Here is a 24,053-nt window from a genome sequence, read left to right as displayed (position 1 = left end):
CCTACAGAGACATCCTAAATAAAAAACCTGCTTCAGAGTGCTCTTGACCTCAGACTGGGGCGACGGTTCATCTTCCAGCAGGACAGTGACCAAAAGCACACCGCCAAAATATCAATAGAGTGGCTTCACAACAATTCTGTGAATATTCTGGAGATTCTAAATATGACTGTACACTGCTTCCGATCAAACCCTTATAGAGCTTGAGAGGTACTGCAAAGAAGAATGGGCAAAAATTCCCAAGACAGGTGTGCCATGCTTGTGGCATCATATTTAAAAAAGACTTGAGGCTGTAATTGCTGCCAGAAGTGCATCAACAAAAAAAAAAAACTTTTTACACATTGTCAATATGGGGTAATGTGTGTAGAATTTTGAGGAAATAAATTAATTCAATCCATTTTGGAATAAGGCTATAACAAAAAATGTGGAAAAAGTGAAGTGCTATGAATACTTTCTGGATGCACTGTATTTCATCATCAAGATGTGTTACATACTTTTTGAATGGGAGGTAGGACCATCTGACAAGGTATAGGACGAATTGACAGAACACTGGACCTGGAGGTATACGGTACTTAAAGTGAACTGTTTTGAACAATTATGAACATAAATTGTTTTTTGTCTTTTATGACCCCTACCATAGTATCATTTACAGAACATGGGTCACATGGGTCATCATTGTAAGAGAACACATATTGTAGGCATAATTAAGCAGAGCTTAAGCAAACAGTTCAAGTAGTGGTCTAGAGATACACAGAAATGGTGAGAAACTGTCTGTGTTGGTAGCACACATTTGCTCTGCTCACACAGTAGTAACCATGACAATGCAAATATCAAACTCTAAATCAACAGTTTACCTCAACTCACACAGCACAATAAAAAGTGGGGGCTGGTTCTCAAACTGAAATACATGTGGTCATTGTTTTATGGGCACACTGAGCTGATACGACCTGAAATATGTGGGTCGACAAATTGGAGATCAAAACAAATGCTGCAAAACAGCTTTGCTGAATTAAATACCGCTTGGCCAAAACTCCACTTTCATAGAGGCGAATCAATGAATCACGAGTGACCCTCTTTCTATTCACGTGTTACTTAAAATAGCAAGAGGCTGTGTGAAAGCCTGTGGATAAATGACACCGGACTCTTTAACAGGAGATCTAACCTGCCTCGGCCAAAGCTGGGCATGCACAAAGATAAAAGATGTCAGATACAATCGCTGAAAACACGGCCATGACATCACTCGTGCGCAACAGCTTTTCCCAAGGCAACAGCCAAGCACTATGACAGGGTAAGTGGGGCAAACTCGCACATTGAACCAACACACTCGAAGCAGCCTTTCTAGCAATGATGTCAACTCTTTCCCATACAGATCGGCCCAGACCCTTGAGAAAAAAAAGTTAATGAGCCTCACATCACAGACTCAACTCTTTAGACATGTCAATCAGTCAGAGAGGCTGGGGCAGGATGTAAGGCTGAATTGATTCGGCTATGTTTACTTCCCTTGTTTTTGGAAGACATAAAGCCTTGTCCACAGCAACAGAGGGTGACTTGGGCACAAAGTCAAATTAAACACAACAAACTCACAAAAGATTTATAGAAGCAAATCGGCATAGCAGGCTGAAATAATAATAATATAAAACACACACACAAACAAACAGAAGCTCTGATCAAAATCACCCTGTTGGCAGAAAAATTTGTCTTTTGTATCCAGATATTTACACCAGTGCCCTCTGCTGTCTACTTCCACTATTACTGCCTCTTCACAACTTGGCCAACTTTGGAGATTTTTCTGTTAGGAAAAAAGCTATTTTAAATTATATATATATATATATATATATATATATATATATATATATATATATATATATATATATATATATATATATATATACCCACAAAAGTTGGACAATCAAACTGAAACACTAGCCATTTTACTGCTGGAGTGTTGAATAAATTTAACCAGCATGGCATGATGGTCAGTCTTTATTGACTGAATATTCCACCAGCAGAGTAATACACACAACATTTTATGGACATATTAGAATTCAAAAGAGGACTGTTGGTGAGTGTCTCTCTGGCACATCTGTGACCAACACAGCAAGTCTTTGTGATGTATCAAGAGCCACACCACCAAAAAGTAACTGTGGATGGAAGAAGAAGCTATCTAAAAAGGATGTCTGGGTAAACAGAATTGTATCTAAAAAAACATAAAACAACAGCTGCCCAACTCACTGCAGAATTAAATGTGCACCTCAGTGCTCCTGCCAATGTCATTTAAATGGTGCCAGCAACAAAAATAGCTGCGGACAATGTGAAACATGTATTGTTCTCTGATGAGTCCATTGGCCTTAACTGTCAATCCAGGAGAGTGTGGAGAAGCCCAAAAGAAGCGCTTTTATTCAGCTACTTTTGAGGTGCTTGGGAGGAGCAAGTCAGGAAATGTTTTCCTCCACCAGCATCACGTAGTGACCAGGCCACTATTCTGCAAGACGAATGGCTCAAAATCCCTCTGGCCAGTCATTCTCAAGATGAGTTAATGCTGTAGCGTGTAGCCTATTGGCCACAAAAGGAGGACCTACACAATATAGATGAATCATTGTGGTCTAAAACCAGGCGTTTCAGTTTCATTTTCCAACCCCAAAATTATTCCAATGGCAAATGTTTTAAGACTTAGCAAAACTCTTTATTGTCTAACTGGCATCTTGATTAGCCAGGTTTGAACTGCAGTTGTTTCCCTGTAAGGCAAGCCAGTGGCCAAGTACATTGTCATGTACACAATCATATACTTAGCCCAATTTACAAACATAAAATTTGTTACGACGTGGCTTAGTGTAAACAGTTGCCGCCTAAACTATTTTACCCATCCACTCGTCCCACACGCCCAACTAAACGCAGCCATATTAAATCTATAGTGGAGGTCGCGTAATGATACAGTGCAAACAGCGGTACACACAACAGCAGTACATTTAAAGATTTAAAAAATTAATACTCGTATTTTAGAAAACGAATATTTTTATAGCCAACCTCATAACGCACAAAAATGCAATTCGTTTTATTATAAAAAATTCTTTAATCGCTTTTTTGTTTTTGCTCAACTTGTCTCATGGATCTATTTTTTAAAAAAACATTCCAGCCCCTCCCTCCCCAAAAAAGTAGTCCCGGTCACGTCCGCCATTTCGGTGTAGACTGGAAAGCCATTGAATTGAACAAAAATACCGCAATGATAAAATTAAATATAGGACGCAAATCGGTATGTTTCATTAGCTCTCTAGATTAAAGGTTTAAGACTCAACCTCTTACTATTTGAAGAAGCAACGTCGAGAAAAAAACTTGTTTTTGCGCGTCAAATTCCGTGAATTTGTCCGCATCTTCATGCACGCTAATGTGTTAGCCTAGTAAGTTAACGTTAACGTTAGCAGGACGACTACAAGCTGTTTACCTAAGATAGTAGTACGGTTCTTAGAGTAAATCTAGCGTATATTAATAAATTTAATACATTTTTGTGACAGTTATATTTCGCGTTTCCAAACAAATCGCCACACTGTCCGCCATTGCACAGGATCCAGTAAAGAGTGAAGGAGACATGGCGAGCTCGGTGGGGAACGTGGCTGACAGCACAGGTAAACGTGACAAAAACTAACGTTTCTTCTTGGTTTTAAGTTAACATAAATACAGATGCAATGATCAACTACTTTTTTTATTCACTTATTGCTGTATTTAGTTACGCTGTAATCCTGACCCCTTTTTCTTTATGCATGCGTGTTGATGAGTTGCGCTGTGAAATGAATTGATAAAGTAACGTAACTGTTAGTTTTATATCCAAATATGAAGTGTGTTAACAACGGTAGTACCATTAAGGTAGTATCAATCATGTTTTAACAAGACTAGGTGGTTGTTAGCGGTCGTCTGGTACTATAACGATGGTGAGTCAGGTGTTCTCGGAGAGGATGTCCAGCCTCCTGCCTCTTCCATTTCATGTGTTGTTTTCGTATGGATGTCGCTGTTGCAGTGTCTAAATTGGGTCTGTGCGCAAGTAGCATAACGTTAGCGTTCCTAAGTCCAATTTGAATGTAACATTGTGTCCTAAATTATAATGAAAATAATGATGTATTCCTTCCTATTGTACTTATTTCAACTTACAGAAGACCAGTATATGTTAAGAAACGTTAGCCTAGTATATAGGATATTTAAAGAAACATAAAATTATATTAATAACATGTCAGAATTTAATTTTTTTTTGTTCAAAATGTGCAAATATAAATAATTTTGCAGGTCGTGTTGGACATCTCATTTCCCAGATTGGTCTAGTTAAAAAAAATAGCTACATTGGATTTTTTATTAAATGTATTAATTGAAATTGCCAGTTTCTAAACTCTGAATTTTGCCCAACCCCTGGAACACCCCTATGTATGTTTATCTGTCTTTGAGTGTTCATATCACATCATACTCATTCATACCAAATGCCATCTGTTCTTCATTTTCATTCTAGTTCATTCTTTAATGCTTGCATTTAACATTTATAGCATTTAAGTTCTTAATTATTCATTGATGATTTAAAACAACTTTAAATAATCAATTTCATTTACTTTAGATAATCAGTTGCTAAGTTTCTTTAAAGATATTTAAATGTAAAAAAGTTTTTTAATGATGACAGTACTTTGAGAGTAATATCATCATTACATTAGGGTTTTCGCAATAGCATTAATTAATCTTATGATACTATACCATCTCAATACCAAGTAGTGCAATACTGTAATTCATAACTCAAATTATAAAGAAAATTGTCAGATATACTACATTTTTTGTTATAATAGGCCTACTTTAAGTATTATTTGCACCTTACTTCACCTAAAGTTTATTCGTTCTTTTTGTTTATTTTGCAATGACCAACAAAAAATACATTAAAATAAAGATACATATTATCCCAAATGAAACAAGCATTTTTCCCAACACAATTAGGCTATATGAAGAGGGCAAAAATAGTTTCAATGTGTCCTGTTGCTATTTTGGGTTTTTCATCTATTTTCATCTATTTGTCTTCTCTGGTAACAATCCAAAGTAATTCCAAATTTCACTTTGTGGGTCGTTCTTTTTAAGCAATTGCCGTGGTTGTTGCAGCTATTAAATCATATTACCAGGAACAGAAATGAAGCATTGGAAAACGTGCAATAGGCAATAATATTTTAGTGACTTTTCCACATGCAACATTATTTATTGTAGATGAACTATTAATGATGATGCTACCGTTTACAAAATACAGTGGCACCGCCAGTATTTTGAAGCCATAGTATTGCAATGCTACCATAGTACTGGTAAATCGTGCAACCCTATATTACATGAACCATCTATGTCAAAATTTAAATGTGTAAATGGTTCCACACTACTGTTAATTTTTAAACAGCCCCACTGTTCTTATCTTTTATTCATTTATTTATTTATAATTTTACATCATTTCCATTTCTTCTAACGTGTTGTTTCCCCCCTCCTCTGGGTTGCGTTGGTGCTTCAGAACCAACCAAACGTGTTCTTTCCTTCCAAGGGTTGGCAGAGCTGGCGCACCGTGAATATCAGTCAGGAGATTTTGAGGCAGCAGAGCGCCACTGTATGCAGCTGTGGAGGCAAGAGCCGGATAATACTGGTGTGCTTCTGCTGCTCTCCTCTATCCACTTCCAGTGTCGCAGACTAGACAGGTGAGATGGACAACTTTGCTCAATTGGAGCACGGTCTGTGGGTCATCTTCACTGCTTCTCTGTGGGAAGATGAAGTGGTGGTCTGGTCTGGTGTTTAAGGTCAATTGATTGTTTTTGGTTTTTGGTCTGCTTTACTAATTTGAAATGCTTTCTTTCCTCCTTTTTTATTTTTTATTCAATGGTTCCAAGTCTTTTAAATAAAAATTTGGGTTTTTCCTGGCTCAAAAAATACACTGTAAAAAGTGATTAGTGGGCTTTACATTACTTTACTTTACTTTAATGTGTTTGTGAGCTTGTGATCTCCTGCCATTTGCCAAAATAGTTAAATTTTTGCCACTGTGTGGATTAATACTGAAGGCGTATCATTGTTTCAGCTTATTGTTAAGAATTTAGCAATATTTGACATTGTGATTATTCAATTGCTGTACTTAAATATTGTTTAACAGTTTAATATTTTTAGATATTTTTTTTTACTATGTTATATGCTCTGTAATTTTTCTGTAAAGGATATTTTACAGGGAGTGCATTACAATCAAAATACATTTAGTTTCATTCTTAATGTTTGCTTGATATGCAGGTCAGCTCACTTCAGCACACTGGCCATCAAGCAGAACCCCATGCTAGCTGAGGCCTACTCTAACCTGGGCAATGTTTACAAGGAGAGAGGTCAACTGCAGGAGGCCATTGAACACTATCGTCACGCTCTTCGTCTCAAACCAGACTTCATCGATGGATACATTAACCTGGCAGCTGCATTGGTGGCAGCAGGGGACATGGAGGGAGCAGTTCAAGCATATGTGTCTGCTCTTCAGTATAATCCTGTGAGTCAAGTGTTCTGGAGCAAGTGACCATTCTTATTCAAGCAAACTAGCTTGTCAGAAGTAACTCATTTAAAAACAAACATTGCACATCAGGCATTTCAGTTGACGGTGTTCTGGTCGATTTTGTTTTTTACTTTTTGCTGTACTATATACAAATTGAATCGTAGAGGTTGTACCATATGGTTCAGTTAAATTTTTTTTTATGCAGCATCCCTATTATCTACGGTTCTTATATAAACTGCCGGCACATAATTTTTTTTTTCATGCATGAAAAACTGAATGCTTGGATTTACTTACAGTCTCATATACTGGGTCTCTTTCTCCAGTCTATAGTTGTATACTATCTTTAATACACAGAAATGTAGTGCAATGTTATAACATTCTGTTTTTATGGGAGACTACTATAGACAATGTCATAATTCTCCATCTAAAGTCTTCTATTTATATTTTTGCAAATATTTTGTTTAAATCTTATATTGCAAATATTGATTTCTAAATAAACACAATATGTTGTTTATTTTGGAGTTTTTCGAAATATGAAAATGCAGTCTGCAATTATTTAGATTTGAAGAATGAAGTGAGTCTGCAGAGAAGTTTAGAAAAGTTTGGCATTTTGCTGTAGATTACATAAACAAATTCTGTTTTAAATGTTTTGTATATTGATTCCCCCATCTTTTATTACAGGATCTATATTGTGTACGCAGTGACTTGGGTAACCTGCTTAAAGCGCTTGGGCGCCTTGAAGAGGCCAAGGTATGTTTAAAAATGTCGACCCTTGCACGTTAACTTAATTATTTCTTTTCTCTTTTTTCTTTTTTAATTTTAAAACCATAGCTGAACATTATAATTACTGCCAGACTTTGGGTATCTGGCTTTTTTTTAAGAGTGCTGCTCATTATGTTTTCCCACATCAGCATTCTTTGCCATCTTACAGGTCTAGCCTAAGAATTTAACTAAAGCAGTGTGTACCCTGATCCGTCAGGTCGCCTACTTTCACCTACCTAATCAAAGCAATTTTTTAAAACATTTAGCAAAGTTAAGACCCTTTTACCCTCCTCTCACTCATTTTGTTTTCATTTGTTTTGCTCATTTAGATGGCTAGATTAGAGACACGCACACTCTTTCCAACCTTCTTTTTGCCCTCTCCCACTTTAATGCTTTTCTAAGTCTGATCACTGCCCATTCAGCCCCCGCTCTCCCCCACACAAAGGAAGAAAGGCTGGGCTCTTCTGTTTCTTACTAAAGGGGGGTCTTAAAACACATGCTGCAATTATGGCATTTTATTATTTCCTGTAGAATCTTGGAGGGATTTTGCTGGCATGGTCTTAGATAAATGAATGGACTGACAAAGGTAGTGATCTTTGTATGTAAAGAATAAGATGGCTTCTAACCCTAACCTTGCGGTTTTGGTCATTGACCAAGACCATTTATTTGCTTCAAAAGTTGATAAGTGGTCTTTTGACTGTCAGTTTGGATTTGGCTTTACTTTGCCAGTATTATGAGGGACTAGTTAATGCCCTCTTCGCGGCAGCAAGGCCAGTTGTGGTTTCAGTGGGTCTTTGGGGAGATAAAGTTAATGGTGTAGGGAGTTTTTCACCTGGTAGTTAGAAGCCTTCTTATTTGGTTCCTCAGGAGGGTGAAGTGGGGAAGAGTTGAGGGTGCCAATGGCCCCCCACCAACTCTGTCGCTTCTAACCCCCCACGCGCTTGCTCAGGGCCTGTGGAGTGTGCGCGCTTTGAACTGTTTGCCTGACTCCTCAGTCAGCTCAATAGATGCTCGTTAAGGGCTCCACAGTGCATTTCACTAGAACCCATAAGACTTTGGCCCTTGTTTTTCCACATTTCAACTTTATATTCCCCTGTCTTTACCTTCGGATAGAGCTAACCGGGTTTGGGAGGGTTTCCAACACTGCATCAGCCCTAGACTGTGCCAGGCAGACAGATCACAATTTGCACTCCACTGCACGCGTCAGATATCATGATAGAGAGAGAGAATAATACATGCGCTGCAAAAAGCGATGACCTCTTTATTTCAGAGATGTGGAGGCTTCTAGATGATTATGAAGTTCTTAAACCCCAGGCTTTTTTCCTTATCCATTGGCCAGGACTCAAGAAGGCAGGACAGGAAAAAGCAAACAAGTTATTAAACCATGTAAACAAAGAGTACAACAAAGGAAAATAAAAGATCATTGATTACATTTTTTTCCCTCTTGGATGTTATGATTATTAATAATAATCCCAGAGCAATGTGATCAGTTCTTTTGGGTAAGATCAAGCCAGTTCTCCTCCCTCCTGTACCTGTATTTAAAAATGTAACTCCATAATGGAAAGTTCAAATCTGTTTGTAAAACTCAACTGAAAGCCTTTCTTCACTCTTGACCCCTTGCAAACATATTCCTGTTTTTGAAACTGTGAAATCCCTTTCATTGCATGGGTTTAAACTTTTATCAGATCATTTTTTTTTCTTTACTTTTTTATGTTGGACTTGTTTTGCTTTGTCAATACAAGTGTTGATGTCCATATGAAATGTCTTAATTGCCAACTTTTACTAACGCTCTTGTTTTCTTATTTTGTCTCTTTTGGTTTTTCCACCACTGATATTGTTATTTAGAAGGTTTCAGGTGGGTGACACTATTCCTGCGTAGGTGCGGTCCGGTGGACAGGAACTCTAGGGCATCATCAGTCTTCTCCTCTTCCAGCTGCGGCCGCCCCCAGACAAAGTCCAAAAATATGGTAACGGGTTTGTAAGAGAAAAGAAAGACAAACATCTACTCCAATGCCTGAGTTCTGTCTTGTGACTTCCTTTGAAGAACAAAAACTAGCAAAAAAAAGTAAAATATAAAAGAAAAAAAAACGTTTTGCCCACTTAATTAAATAGAGAAATGGATTGGATGCTGTAAGCAAACAAAGCACAGTAAGAATCCCTCTAACTCTCTTACTTGTTGAATATTTTTTTCCTGTTCCTTTGGAATATGATTTATTTTTTCTCCTTTATTTGGAGTTGCAGCGTTCTGCTGAGCAGATGATGCGCTGTGAGCCTGCAGTGACGCAAGGGCTGCGCAGCGACAAAAAGCCGCGATGGAAAAAGCGTGCGCTTGAACTGCGATTTTCCCCTCCCCTCGACCCCTGGCTTGCAGATTGCAGACCTGCACACCCTTCTTGCTAGCATGGCACCCAGTGGCTACCTAACCCTAAATATAACATCACTGTGAAGATGTTATAAAGATAATTACATAATTATAATTCTTCAGTGAGCTACCCCATATTTCATTAATGGATTTGGCAGTGGGACTGTTCAAACATCCCAAAGGGTTTTATAGAGGGTTTTATAGTTTCTTGTGCTATTCTGGTGAGGAGTAAGATTGCTCCAGGTCTGCAGTCTGTGCCCAGAGCTTGTGTGGCCGCAGCGAAATGTGGGCGCTAGCGAAAAATGCGCAAGCAGTGACCATAATGCAGGTCACCCGCGTGGCGTTTTGCGCTTGCATTACAGGGACCTCCACCTGCTTGCTGCACTTGCATTTAAGGTTGTGAAATACAATTTTGCTGTAAAGTTCTGTGATGTCAGATATCTAAGTCATGAGACTTTTCTCCATGGTCTGTATGTTTTTATTTTTAAGTACAACATTAGAATTACAAAGTTTATTGAAAACAGCATAACTGAAGAATGTAAGTTAGCATGTAGGTGTTGGTTGGATTTGCGCAGCGTAGGAAAAAGTGTGCAGCTTAGCGCGGCAGAAATTTGCGCATGCGAGCCCATGCTGTAGGCTCACTTTTTGCTTTTGTGAGAGTAGATACTAACTTTTTTTTTCATCTGCCTTTTTTTTCTTCCTTTTTATTTGACATTTTGGTTTCTTTTTTTTTTTACAACCCCTCCTCTGTCTACTCCTTCTTCTTTTTTCTACTTCTTTTTCTTCCTGTTTGTTTTAAACTCTAAACCTGTTAAAGGCTTGTTACCTGAAGGCAATCGAAACTCAGCCAAACTTCGCTGTTGCCTGGAGTAACCTGGGCTGTGTGTTCAATGCCCAGGGTGAGATCTGGCTGGCCATCCATCATTTTGAGAAGGTTGGTACATATAACAATCTCACTTTGAAAAATAATATGATTTAATGTAATGTTCATGGGGCTCTTCAATGGGTTTACAGGCAGTGACACTGGACCCAAACTTTTTGGATGCTTACATCAACTTGGGTAATGTTCTGAAAGAGGCTCGTATCTTTGACAGGTAAAGGGTCACTTCTTCTATCATTATATTTTAATATCATATTCATTTACAGTCAGTCTCATGCTTGTTATTGGTTTCCTCTGCAGAGCCGTTGCTGGGTATCTGCGAGCCCTTAGTCTGAGCCCAAACCACGCTGTTGTCCATGGAAACCTGGCTTGTGTTTATTATGAACAGGGTCTGATCGACCTAGCCATTGACACATACCGTCGTGCCATTGAGCTGCAGCCACACTTTCCTGATGCATACTGCAATCTTGCTAATGCTCTGAAAGAAAAAGGCAATGTAAGAAACTTTAGTACTCCATTATGTGCAATGACTGCTGTCATGTTTGGTGACATTATTGAAATTTTGCTGAAAAGAGATGCAGTGTTGAAACTGTTATGGTTTATGAAGATTGGCTTTTTACAGAAACCAATTTTAAACCCAAGCTAATTTTCCAGTTTGTTTTGTCAAAAGAACTGGTACTTTGGTACCAAGTCTGTAACAAAAGAAAGCAATACAGTACCAGTTTTTTTAAGTACCGGTAGTATTGGGATCTAGGTGCGAAAAGTAAAAACTATACAGTTGCGCTCTCTTTATATCAACACTGAGACACAGCAATGAAGCAGCAGCTCTGAATACACTTGCTCATAAGTAAGGATGAAAGGCAAGTATAAACTATAATCATCGCAAACAGTGGTTGTGTGTTTAATCGTTTTATTCTGCACTGAAATATGCAGCACTGAAGCCCACAAATAGTCGGATAACGAAATAGTCGGTGTAAAGTTTTAAATTAACCTAATATACATATTTCATATTTTAAACTCCCTTAAACGTGCATTATACTGCAGAACATTTGCATTCATTTAGTTATCAATCTCCAGCGCTTGGTGAGTGGCATGAAAAAAAAGAGGCTAGAAGAAGGCAAATTTTGTAGCTTGGGCTTGCTTTATTTTATGAAGTCATACAGTTTTGTTTTTTATTTTAATGCGCATCTATACAATTAAAATCTATTTTCAAATGATTACACTGACCCATAAAGTAAAATATAACAGTATTTTTTTTCCACATTATAATGACTGAATCTGTAGTTATAGTTGTAGTTAAATATATATAATTAAATTATAGTAAAACATTTATTTTATAAACACTTTATAAAGTATTCTGATTCTTGTCTAACAGAATTTGTTACAAATTCAATGTTACAAAACTTTGTTAATAAAAATAGAATTTTTAGTTAGTATGGTTTTGGAGTTTTAATTCTGAAAACCCTAAAGGCAGGATTATGCTGCTGCATCAAGTGATCGCCGTGCCACATGGCGCATGTCTTGCATGTAGTCGTGCAATACACTTCTGTGTACTGTTTGTGTTGCTCTGCAATAACACTTCCGTAACGCTAGCTGAAAGTGGGCCTCTGTGTCAAGTTTCTTTGCGGGTGTTTTTTTTTTTTCCTAAATGAACAGCTAAAACGGGAACTAGAATTAAACATAAGGTTTGTAAGGTTTTGTTTTTTTGCAATTTGACGCTTAGATAAAATAATACATTTATGAATGCATATAAATGTTATTACGTTTTTTTACAATTCTAAATATTAAAAACTTTCTAGGATTTAAGATTATAGTGACCGTTACACATGTCATAACAGTCGTGTAAAAAGTCCATAATTTCAGTAAAATATAAAAGTTAACTTATGTTACACTATTAATAATCTGGACAAACATTTGTAGTGTGTAATTTGTTAAAAATTGTTAGTGGCTAGTGAAAATATTGTAGAAGTAATAATTTTAAAATGTAAATACTTGCAGAGATTTATAGAAATAAAGTGTTTTGCATACTGATATTTATCTGTTTCCTACCTTGTTAAATCATTGTTGACAGCTATTGTGAGAAATCATTAACATGATCAGTGTCTTCATATAGAAAATCATTAATTATTAATGATAACATATAATTAAATGTAAATTAAGCAAATTTGTTTTTTGAGAAGTGTGTATCAAACTGGTAGCTTTCACAATAATTGGTACCCAAGAAGTAGCTCTCAGTTTCAAAAAGGTTGGTGACCCCTGCCATATATGAACGTTCGAAATGGAGATATAAGCCCCTTTTACACAGTGATACCGGTAAATATCCGGAAAATTTACGGAACGACTTTACCGGTATATACAAAAAAGCGCTGTTCACACAGGCGAGGACGTTACGGAATTTTTCCGGACAAGAGCATTCACACATCCATTCCAAAATACCGGTAAATTCTGACATCATTCACCACAAATGAGCTTTAAACGGCTGCGCTTGTATTTGTAAACATTTGACTAAATTACAAACTCTTTTGATGATCAATATTGTAAACAACTTTCACAGGATCATATTCGCATGTCGAGATGTTCATAATATGTGTGTGTGCTGGCGCTCACAGGCTGTTTCATGTGCACACGCAAAGCTTGAAGGTAAACAAACAACGGCTTATCATAAGCATCTTATCGATGATTATTTGCACAGTTGGCATTAAGAAGAACATATAAACGTTATCTGACTAACATCTAGAAGCTAAATGTGTCTGGAAAAATATTCAAAGGCTTTTATTCTCACAAACCGCGCAGACGTAAATGCGTCTGACTGTTGTGATTGGCTAAAGCAGACGTCTTACGTCAGCACGTTCTAGACGTGCACGCGCTTATTCCGGAAATCTTCCTTCTGAGTTCACACAGCGCAGCATTCCGGCAAATTGCCGGTAATGTTACAACTTCTCTTTCCGGAAAATAGCCAGAACGAATTTACCGGTATTTTCAAAAAGGACCTGTTCACACATACAACCTTTCTGGAAAATTGCCCGTAATTTTCCGGAAAGGTCTGTATGTGTGAAAGGGGCTATTGGTGGAAGTGGAAGGTTAAGGGGCAGAATTGGGATTGAGCTAAAAATGATTGCAAAATCATAACATTTTCTCCCCTATCAGAATGGCTTCATTTCAGTATTTCAGTTTTGCAGGATTACATGAAATATCACCACATCTTTTAAATCATTGTTTGCTAATTAGTTTTTTTTTTTCTGTTAGGTTTCTGAAGCTGAGGAGTGTTACAACACTGCTCTGCGTCTGTGCCCGACCCACGCTGACTCCCTTAACAATCTGGCCAACATCAAGCGTGAGCAGGGCAACATTGAGGAGGCTGTGCAGCTCTACAGGAAAGCACTGGAGGTGAGTGGACCAGTGAAGTTCAATGACTACGTTTGCATGGACACCAGTAATCTGATTATTTGGCCTAATCTGAATATGACAATAATATGATTATCATGTTTACATGAAATTCTTTTTAAAGGTTCCTTTTATGATCCCGATTCGAAGCTAGATTCCTATGGTGATTCACACCACAATAGTTTGTGTTTATCATGGCACCACATATGATTTTGGGTGTTTAGTTTTTAATTGTGCGATAAGTTCAACTGCAGTTAGTTTATCACACTATGTGTGGAAACAGATGATGGCGTATAAAAATTCTCCAACAACAGGCCACCTCCGCCATTTCATTCACCAACTTTTTATTTATAGCCCCGCGACAGTCACTTCAAAATCAAGGCATTTTATTATGTCAATTTCTTTCTGAATTCTTAGCATAGTCATCATTTCCCGCTCGCACCAATAATGTACTCTTTAGACTGTAGCCATTTTCATTTGTTTGTTGTCAAATGCCTGACAACTGCCATGTGTGCATACTGTCATATAATGTTGCAAAAAGTACTACAAAATGGTAGTAGTTTGATAAAGGTGTTTAAATGTCTGTACTGCACTTCAATAATGTAACTAAAACACTTATCATGGTATAGTTAGATTATGACTTGGATGAATTAGGATCATCAAAAATTGCTGCTTACATGGTAGACTCTTAATCAGAATATTAGTGCCTATGTAAAGGTACTTGGTGAGACCCTTGCTTATTCAATTAATTTAGCTAAATATGTTGTACATTTTGTTATTGTTTTTTTGTAAAGGTGTTCCCAGAATTTGCCGCTGCTCATTCAAACCTTGCCAGTGTCCTGCAGCAGCAAGGAAAACTTCAAGAAGCCCTCATGCACTATAAGGAGGCCATCAGGCAGGATAATGTTTTAGCTACAGTCTTGCATGCTTTGTTTTTTTATTGGTGTCTTTTAAAGATTTCTTACTGTCTGTTTGTACTCGAACCCCAAACAGAATCAGCCCTACATTTGCGGATGCTTACTCCAACATGGGCAACACTTTGAAAGAGATGCAGGATGTTCAGGGGGCGCTGCAATGCTACACTCGAGCCATTCAGATTAATCCTGCTTTTGCTGATGCTCACAGTAATTTGGCTTCCATACACAAAGTAAGAATCTGGAATAATACTCTTTGTTTAAAGTTGTTTTAGTGTTGTTTTGATTTTAAATGGCAACATTTGTCAATTAAAGGACTCTGGGAACATTCCTGAAGCAATTGCATCTTATCGCACTGCGCTGAAGCTCAAGCCAGATTTCCCAGATGCTTATTGTAACCTTGCTCATTGTCTACAGGTATGCAGGCTTACTAAATGTGTCTCTTTTTATTGCACATTGGGCATTCTTGTATGATTTTTGCATTGTTCTCTGGTGTTTAGATTGTATGTGATTGGACTGATTATGAAGAGCGCATGAAGAAACTGGTGAGCATTGTTGCTGATCAGTTGGAGAAGAACCGCCTGCCATCTGTGCATCCGCATCACAGCATGCTTTATCCCCTCTCTCACGGTTTCCGCAAGGCCATTGCAGAGAGACATGGCAACTTGTGTCTTGACAAGGTGTGTTTATTACAAATATTGACATTTAGCTTTATTTTCTGTATGAGCTTCAGTGTTTATTTTTTCTTTGTTCAACAGATCAATGCTCTTCATAAACCTGCTTATGAGCATCCAAAGGACCTGAAAGCCAGTTCAGGCCGATTGCGAGTAGGTTACATTAGCTCAGATTTTGGCAACCATCCTACTTCCCATCTTATGCAATCCATTCCTGGCATGCACAACTCTGAGAAGTTTGAGGTGAGCAGTCTGTAATATGGTTATGTTTAGATCCTTCTCTACTGTGGTGATCTTGTAAACATACTGTTGTATTTTTGCAGGTTTTCTGCTATGCTCTCAGCCCTGATGACGGCACCAACTTTAGAGTTAAAGTCATGGCAGAGGCTCATCACTTCATTGACCTTTCACAGGTGAGGATATCTGTCCTTGGCTAATTCTAAGCAAAGCATTTGGCTTAAAATGGACAAAAAAAACTAGACATGAAACAAAACACATCTTCCACTGTAATTGTACTTGTTTAAGTTTAGGAGAAGCGTTTGTCTAGGTATATGATTTTCTATCTTTCTTTAATGGGGTCTTTTTTAATATTATGATATTTCCTGTCCTTATAAGATTCCCTGTAATGGAAAAGCTGCAGACAGGATCCATCAAGATGGAATCCACATCCTGGTCAACATGAATGGCTATACAAAAGGAGCACGCAATGAGCTGTTTGCATTGCGCCCAGCGCCCATTCAGGTTGGCAGTTTATGAAACTCTTATTGAACATGTGTTAATTAAGTTTGCGCTTATACTGTTTGATTTAACATTTTGACTTGGTGAGTAACATGTTACAGCTGGAATTTAGAGGGAGACCTGTTCTATAGTTTGATGTAGGAGCCATTTGCAACAAATTTCTTAAATTCAGTAAATCTTTAGTAAATATTAACTTAAAATGATAATTTCTTTGTAGTGGACATTAGTGGTGTAACGGATCACACTATGGTTTTTGAGTCTGGGATCAGACCATTTTTTTGGATCAGCAAAAAAGGAAGGAGACAAATGTCATTTGCTTTCCACTCATACAAAGTCATTGGTAACAAACTTAACTTAGAACCTGTACTTTTTAGCAAAAATAAAAATCAAGAAAGATCCAGCTGAAAAAAAGAAAAATATTCAATATGAATATGATCTTTGCTGCTGTTGCTGATAATGCTAAATCTAGAAATCTAACATCTTGTGCAGCATATCATATTTATTTTAAATGAATGATTCACCAATTCACACATAAAGCTTAATTTCATTATTGGTGTATAATTTTTGTAAACTTATTCAGTGAAATAATTTTAATGGTTGTTTGTCACCACCCATTGGTTGCACAATGTATTTGCTACAACATTCACCAGCGTCAAGTTCCATTAAACTGTGATTTTTATCTTTACCATAAACATCAGTTTTTATATCTGAACTATAAACTGTTCTCCCAGTACTTCTGTGTTATTTAATTGTTTGTAACTAACTGAAAAAGTATAAAAACTGAATCTCGGTCAAACGCAGATTTGAAACGAGCGCTTCGAGGATTAATAAACATGTGCAAATCATTATCATTTATTAGTTATTTTGCACAGGTTTCAACTGAGGTCACAATCTTTTAATGATTAATCGTGCAGCTTTACACTTCATTATATTTTAAAGGGAAGCCAAAATGCTTTCATTCATTTGATTTGAATGACATGGAAGGCGATCTCTGCAATTGTTATAAATGCTGGATTAACCTACAAGTTCAAAAAAGTTATTAATCTGCGGTGCATGTGCGTTCCGAACTGTGGGTTGTGATCTAGTACACGCTTATTGGAAATGTTGTCATACTCCTGGCCTCAGAATTATAAAGATAATAATAATAATAAATTTTTATTTGTAATGCGCTTTTCTTATACTCAAAGTGCTACAGGCAAAATACTAGAACACAAGGCAAGCAAAACAGCACAACAATAAAAGGTGCAATAAAAATATTAACCATAAGATAGTAATAAAAAGTTAAACAAAATGAACATCCTAAGTTAAAAGCAATGCTAAAAAAGTCTTAAGAATTTTCTTAGAACAGTCCAGAGAGGCAGCATTTCTTATGCTGATGGGGAGTGCATTCCAAAGCTTAGACAAAACTCTACAAAAACATATCCAAAACTCTCTGTTGTTGTGTGTTACATTTGTATTGAAAAATGTTTACTTTTTTCAATGTGTATTTTAAGATGTAATTTAAAATGCTATAACTTCAATTGCCAGTGTTGCATGATCATTCAGATATGATTCTAATTTTGATGTGGTGTTTAAAATATTTATAAATGTTTAGTTGAATAAAATGTTTTTCTTCCACAACCCACCTGTAGGCCATGTGGCTTGGATACCCAGGCACCAGTGGAGCTCCATTTATGGACTACATTGTCAGTGATAAGGCAACGTCTCCCATTGAGGTTGCTGAGCAGTACTCAGAGAAACTGGCATACATGCCGAATACTTTCTTCATTGGAGATCATGCTAACATGTTCCCTCACCTTAAGGTATTTAGTCTCTCAATACTTTAAAAAAAAAAAACTTTAACATTAATTGAGTCTTTCAAATAATCAAATGTTTTGTGTGTGTGTGTGTGTGTGTGTGTGTGTGTGTGTGTCTACATAATTTCCCTCAATATAGAAAAAGGCTGTTATTGACTTCAAATCAAATGGGCACATTTTTGACAATCGCATTGTTCTGAATGGCATTGATCTGAAAGCATTCCTGGAAAGCCTGCCGGATGTCAAAGTTGTGAAGGTTAGTAAAAACGTCACTTTTTAAAACCCATCTCCCGTTTTATTATCATGTAAAACAGACATGCTTATGTTTTCTTATCAATTCCCTTCTTTCAGATGGAATGTGATGGTCAAGAGGTTGCTGACAGTAATGGTGCCCTTTCCATGCCCATCATCCCTATGAACACAGCAGCTGAGGCCATCATTAACATGATTAACCAAGGCCAGATCCAAGTCACCATCAATGGCTTTACCGTCAGCAATGGCCTGGCCACCACACAGGTATGGCCCCCTAAAGGCCCTCAACGATGGAATTTACATGGCTGAGGAGCTTATTTCAGTGCTTTGAATTTGGGTTCTTCCTTCTTATCAAGGCTTTGGCTTGCTCTCAGACTGTAATTGAGTCCTGTCTGTGATTCTTAGTATGGCTGTTTGGTGCATAATTGACCATGATTAAAGGCATGTTGTTCTTTTGGTTAAGCCTTCAATAGGGGAAGGATGTTTACATGCACACACATTTCCAAATATATTTTCCTTTCAAATGCACAAGCGCATATTTTAATACATTTTCTGTTGATGATGAACAAAATTCTGACCTGCAAGCTGTTTTTAATAGTTTTTTGTAGCTTTAACAGACATCTCAGTGCCCAAAGTGACAGTGTATAATTACAGAGATAAAGTGGTGCCTTTTTAATTTTTTTTAATCGGAGATTGATCGTAATATTGGTATTTGTAATTTGCATGTAAGAGCCTAAAAGGGCTATTGGTCAATGATTTATTCTAATCAGCACAGATGAGTTTTCTTCTTTGATTTTCTCCAGAATTACCCCTACTATGATCGGATGTGGCAAAAAGACATTTTTATAAGTAGACAGAGTCAGAATATTACCACTTCTTGTTGTTTTTCAGATTTTTACAGTGGAGGAGGTTGTAGTATCTGGGACTGTAGCGTTGCAGGTATGGCACACTTAAGCTGGCTAAGAACAGCTTGCTTTGAGACAGGATGAGCAATAGCCATTTTCCCTTTACTTGGGCCTTCACACTGCTGGTGTATGTGGCACAGACATGGTGGCGGAGAAGTTGATCAGCTTGTAGGGATGAACTACACTGTTTTAGGGAGTATGCTTGATTTTCTGAAATTAAACTAGTAATGTCTGTGTTTTATCTTTTCGATTTAGATTAACAATAAAGCAGCAACAGGAGAAGAAGTTCCCAGAACCATTGTGGTGACCACCCGCTCACAATATGGCCTTCCTGAAGACTCTATTGTCTATTGCAACTTCAACCAGCTCTATAAGATTGACCCTCCAACCCTGCAGATGTGGGCCAATGTAAGACTTTTTTTCCAGAATTATTTATACAATAGTTGGCTCTGTAATATATCATGACATTCACACTGATGCCAATGACAGCCAATCACATCCAGCTTGCATCCAGACACAAAAAAAGCACAGAAGTAGTTGTAGTGTATGAAGATTGGTCATAAAGCACTGGGTAATTACCAACTATGATTAATATTTGGCATACTTCTATTCTCTGGTACTGCATGAATGTGATTGGCTTGTCTGCACTTGTATTTTCATGGAGCAATCTGATTGGTTGACATCTGTGTTGGTCCTTAAAAGTTAAAAGTTTTTCAACTTCTGCAGTGGGAAAAGGACCCAACAAAACAGACTCAGAATTCAGTTCAGCAATTCAGTTGGCGTCACTCCATTTAAATTAAATGAGAAGCGACAATGCCTAGTGTGAGATGGGGGTCACAGCTCAGATAAATATGTTTGTATCTAGTAGTTTAGTTTTGTAGTAATATGTGTGTAGAATCATTAATTGGTGTTCCTACACATCTCTAGTCAAAAGACGGCAAACTATTTTGAATAATAACTCAAATTGTTGATGTCCATTCAAAAAATCGATTTTACTCTAATTCTAGAACAGCATGTGCTGATTGTAAAAATGATTCAGCAGCAGCTCTACTCACTGTGCTTTTTATTGTTATTAGATCCTGAAGCGTGTGCCCAACAGTGTAATCTGGCTGCTGCGCTTCCCAGCCGTGGGTGAGCCCAATATCCAGCAATACGCTCAGAACCTGGGCCTGCCTGCCTCTCGCATCATCTTCTCTCCTGTGGCTCCCAAAGAGGAGCATGTACGACGTGGACAGTTGGCTGATGTGTGCCTGGACACCCCGCTCTGTAATGGCCACACCACAGGCATGGATGTGCTGTGGGCTGGTACCCCCATGGTTACAATGCCAGGTAATACAAGCTTAAACCACAATGAAACACTTTGGTTGCTAACATCATAGCAACCACCCAGATAACCAAAAAAAGCCTAAAGTATACTTTAGATTTAACTCAAAGAATACTTTCAAATGCACAGCTGGATTTCATTATAAATTGAGGGTTTTGAAAATGGATGCATGTCTATTCACAATTGCTTCCTGATTGGGTAATCTGGAACTTTGCAAATCATTGCCTGATTCGTCAGGCCCCTATCATATGAGCATTTAGCTATGGGAAGACAACAAGAAAGAAATAGCGTTAGGTATGCACCAAATTTTTGGCTGTTGAAAATTATCTGCTGAATTTTCAGTTTATACCAAAAAGAGAAAAATAGGACGGAAATATGAGTTGAAAAAAGGGATAAATAAAACATAAATAAGGGATAAATAAAAAAGTATTTTACGAGGTCAGCTATGTAGCAGCTGCCCTGTGGAAATGTATGTTTTAGTGGCAAGAAAACAAATGAATTCTATATATAAGGGATAAATGTCATACACAAATGTAACTAGGCAAAGGGTAGTCGGAACAGCCACTAGCAACAAAACCTCCAGCCACTGGTGAAAAGTAGCAATAATGTTGCAGGTGGTGTGAATGGAGCCTGGCTAGTGGCAAGCAAATCAGGCTGTCTTAAAAAGTATTAAAAGTTGATAATACAATTATGAGAAAATGAAGGCCCTTAAAAGGTATTAAAAACCCTTAATGTTTTACGAGGTCTTCAATTTTGTTGAACTGTTGTCCAAAGTGTTTGACTTTCAAAAAGGCATACAAATATTTATTTTTTAATATTAACAACGGTGTGCTCGATCCATGGGATTGGTTCGGGCCGGGGCACATCCAGCCAAGCTCCTCCGTCCAGGTGATGTCTGGTCATTTGCAGAGGGTGCTCGCTGCAGAGCCATTTGAGAAGAGCTGAGCTCCAGCAAGGGGGAGCATGAGCTGTCGCTCCTCCTCCTGTAAGCTGTTTTAATGCGTACACCAACCCCACCCCTAACCCTACCCCCAGTCACATCACTCGTAGAAGAAGTGAAAAAAAGGTGGAGCTCAAGCTTAAGCTCCCCCTCGCTGGAGCTCAGCTCTCCTCAAATGGCTCTGCAGCGAGCACCACTTGGTCATTTGCGACAAAAGGGGGCAAGGTAATATGACGCACTCACCATTTAACGAAAGCATAGAGTGAAACAGACAGGAAAATGTAAGTTTGCGTACTCCTGGTGGAGAAAGATGAGTTTAAACAGTAGCCCCTTTCACACAGTGATACCAGTAAATATTCAGAAAATTTCCCGAACGACTTTACCAATGAATTCAAAAAAGCACTGTTCACACAGGCGAGGACGTTACGAAATTTTTCCGGAAAAGACCATTCACACATTTATTCCAAAATACCGGTAAATCTGACATCATTAAGCAGAAATAAGATCTAAACGGCGGCGCTTGTGTTTGTACACATTTGACTACATTACAAACTCTGTGTATGGATAAGTATTGTGAAAAACTTTAATAAAAATATATGGAGGAACACTTTCGCATGTCAAGCGTATTCAAAATATTTGTGTGTTGGCGCTCACCAGTTGCTTTACATGCAGTGCTTGAAGGTAAACAAACAGTGGTTTATCATAAACATTTTCTCTATATTCTTTTTACACAGTTGGCATTAAGAAGGACCATGGAAATGTTATCCGGCTAATACTAACTAACTAACTAGCAGCTAAATGTGTCTAGAAATACATTCACAGTCTTTTATTCGCATAAACCACATGGATGTGAATGGGTCTGAGTGTTCTGATTGGCTAAGGTAGACGTCTTACGTCAGCGTGTTCTAGACGTGAACGCGCTCTTTCCGGCAATCTTTCTTTTAACCGCGTAATTTATTCTTTCAATCTTTGTTTCTTCCGAGCTTATGAGTTCTGTTGCATGGTTGTGCTTCATGGTTGTGCTTCATTGATTATTGATTAGAACTTGAAGTGGCGATGAGGTCTTAAAATATTCTGAGAAGTCTTTATAAAGCCTTAAAAAGGTATGGAATTTACCCTTAGGATTCTTGCATATACCTTGCAAACAACCAATTTACTGTTTACACTGTGAAAATGTAATTGAAACAATTAAACTGTATATTAGAATGTTTAAGACATATAAGCTCATTTAATCTTTCCGTGGTAAAGTAGTAAGTGCAATGCATTTTGTAATATTTACAAATATGTACACTACCCATGCAAAACCAAAAATTTACATTAAACTTTATTACTGGCCAGTGCACAAGGAAGCCTTTACACACTTGTAATTTCCTTTAAAAAGAGAAACTGAAGTTCATCTGTTGACACTCTCTGCAGGAGAGACGTTGGCTTCACGCGTCGCTGCTTCTCAGCTCACCTGTCTTGGCTGTCCTGAACTCATCGCTCAGAGCCGTCAGGAGTATGAAGATGTTGCAGTAAAGCTTGGCACTGATATGGAATTGTAAGTTCTTTTAGTCAATTTCCACTCTAAAATGTTTGCGAAGTACACTATGAAACATGTTGTTCATTCTGCACAGCTTGAAGAAGGTGCGTGCCCGCGTCTGGAAGCAGCGGATCTGCAGCCCGCTCTTCAACACCAAACAGTACACCATGGACCTAGAGAAACTTTACCTGCAGATGTGGGAGAATCATGCTAGCGGAGGCAAACCTGACCACCTGGTCAAAATGCAGTCTCTGGAGACCAGCGAGAGCACCTGAACTAAACTTTCCATTGCATGAGCCATCCAACCCCTGTCCCCTGTATGTATCAGTCACAGATGGACTCTATATGGAGCTTCAGGTGAGCAGTGTCACTATGATCCCAGCCAGCTTTTATTTCCATCAGCCAGACTGGACAGCGGGATGCACAAAGACTCAGACCCCTTTCTCATCAGCATACACTATCCATGTTATTTGATGTTTTTTTTTTTTCTGAAGAACTTTTCTGTAAATGCAGTGGATAATGGGGTCTAAAATGCAAAAGGAGCAGAAAATGTAACCTAAAAATAGATAGGGTCTTTTTAAAATGAGGTTATGTACTGCTTAACCTATTTTAGCTCTGTCATTATCATGACTTAAACGTGGGTCAGGGATGCATACTCTGGATCGCCAGTTTTTTTTTTCCCCTCAGATGAATGCCAACGTTGTTTCCGTGTGCTATCAATAGAACATAATTTTTTTTTGAAAACATACAGTGTGACCACGCTGACAAAAGGCCTGCTCAAGTACTGACTTTGATTTTTCTTTATTTTTTTATGATTTTACCAGGAAAGGTCTAGGTAAGTATGTTCTAGTTTTGTACACTGTCTTCCTGTTAACTCGTTTTATTTATGCTCTGTCAGTGTCAACTCAAGGCTCTTTACATAAACTAAAATAAAAAGATGTGACAAACCTTGAAGACTTTAACGTAATTGGTAGCAGTTTTCTTTTTATCTTGTAGCATTATGGAATAAACAACAATACAAATGCAGGTTATTGTGATCTGTAATACTGTTAAATTGTGCAGAGTGACTCAATTGTGATGTGCAACCAA

General features: G+C 37.8%; 1 protein-coding gene across 7 annotated transcripts; it reads left to right on the top strand.

Moving 5' to 3' along the window:
* Positions 1 to 3,580: 3,580 nt before the first annotated feature.
* On the top strand, positions 3,581 to 23,926 carry ogt.1 (O-linked N-acetylglucosamine (GlcNAc) transferase, tandem duplicate 1). Of its 7 annotated transcripts, none has more exon segments than NM_001018105.1 (23): positions 3,581 to 3,617; positions 5,537 to 5,687; positions 6,265 to 6,508; positions 7,193 to 7,261; positions 10,453 to 10,569; positions 10,650 to 10,729; positions 10,816 to 11,011; positions 13,762 to 13,902; positions 14,694 to 14,794; positions 14,893 to 15,046; positions 15,129 to 15,230; positions 15,314 to 15,493; positions 15,572 to 15,730; positions 15,811 to 15,900; positions 16,103 to 16,228; positions 17,857 to 18,027; positions 18,161 to 18,277; positions 18,373 to 18,537; positions 19,165 to 19,212; positions 19,434 to 19,586; positions 20,255 to 20,507; positions 22,859 to 22,982; positions 23,059 to 23,239. In NM_001018105.1, coding segments are annotated over 23 exon segments (3,159 nt in total).
* The last annotated feature ends 127 nt before the right edge of the window (positions 23,927 to 24,053 follow it).

The sequence above is a fragment of the Danio rerio genome, chromosome 14 (genome assembly GCF_052040795.2).
Source record: "Danio rerio strain M-AB ecotype USA chromosome 14, GRCz13ab, whole genome shotgun sequence".
NCBI lineage: Eukaryota > Metazoa > Chordata > Actinopteri > Cypriniformes > Danionidae > Danio > Danio rerio.
This window is presented reverse-complemented; position numbering and strand designations above follow the sequence as displayed.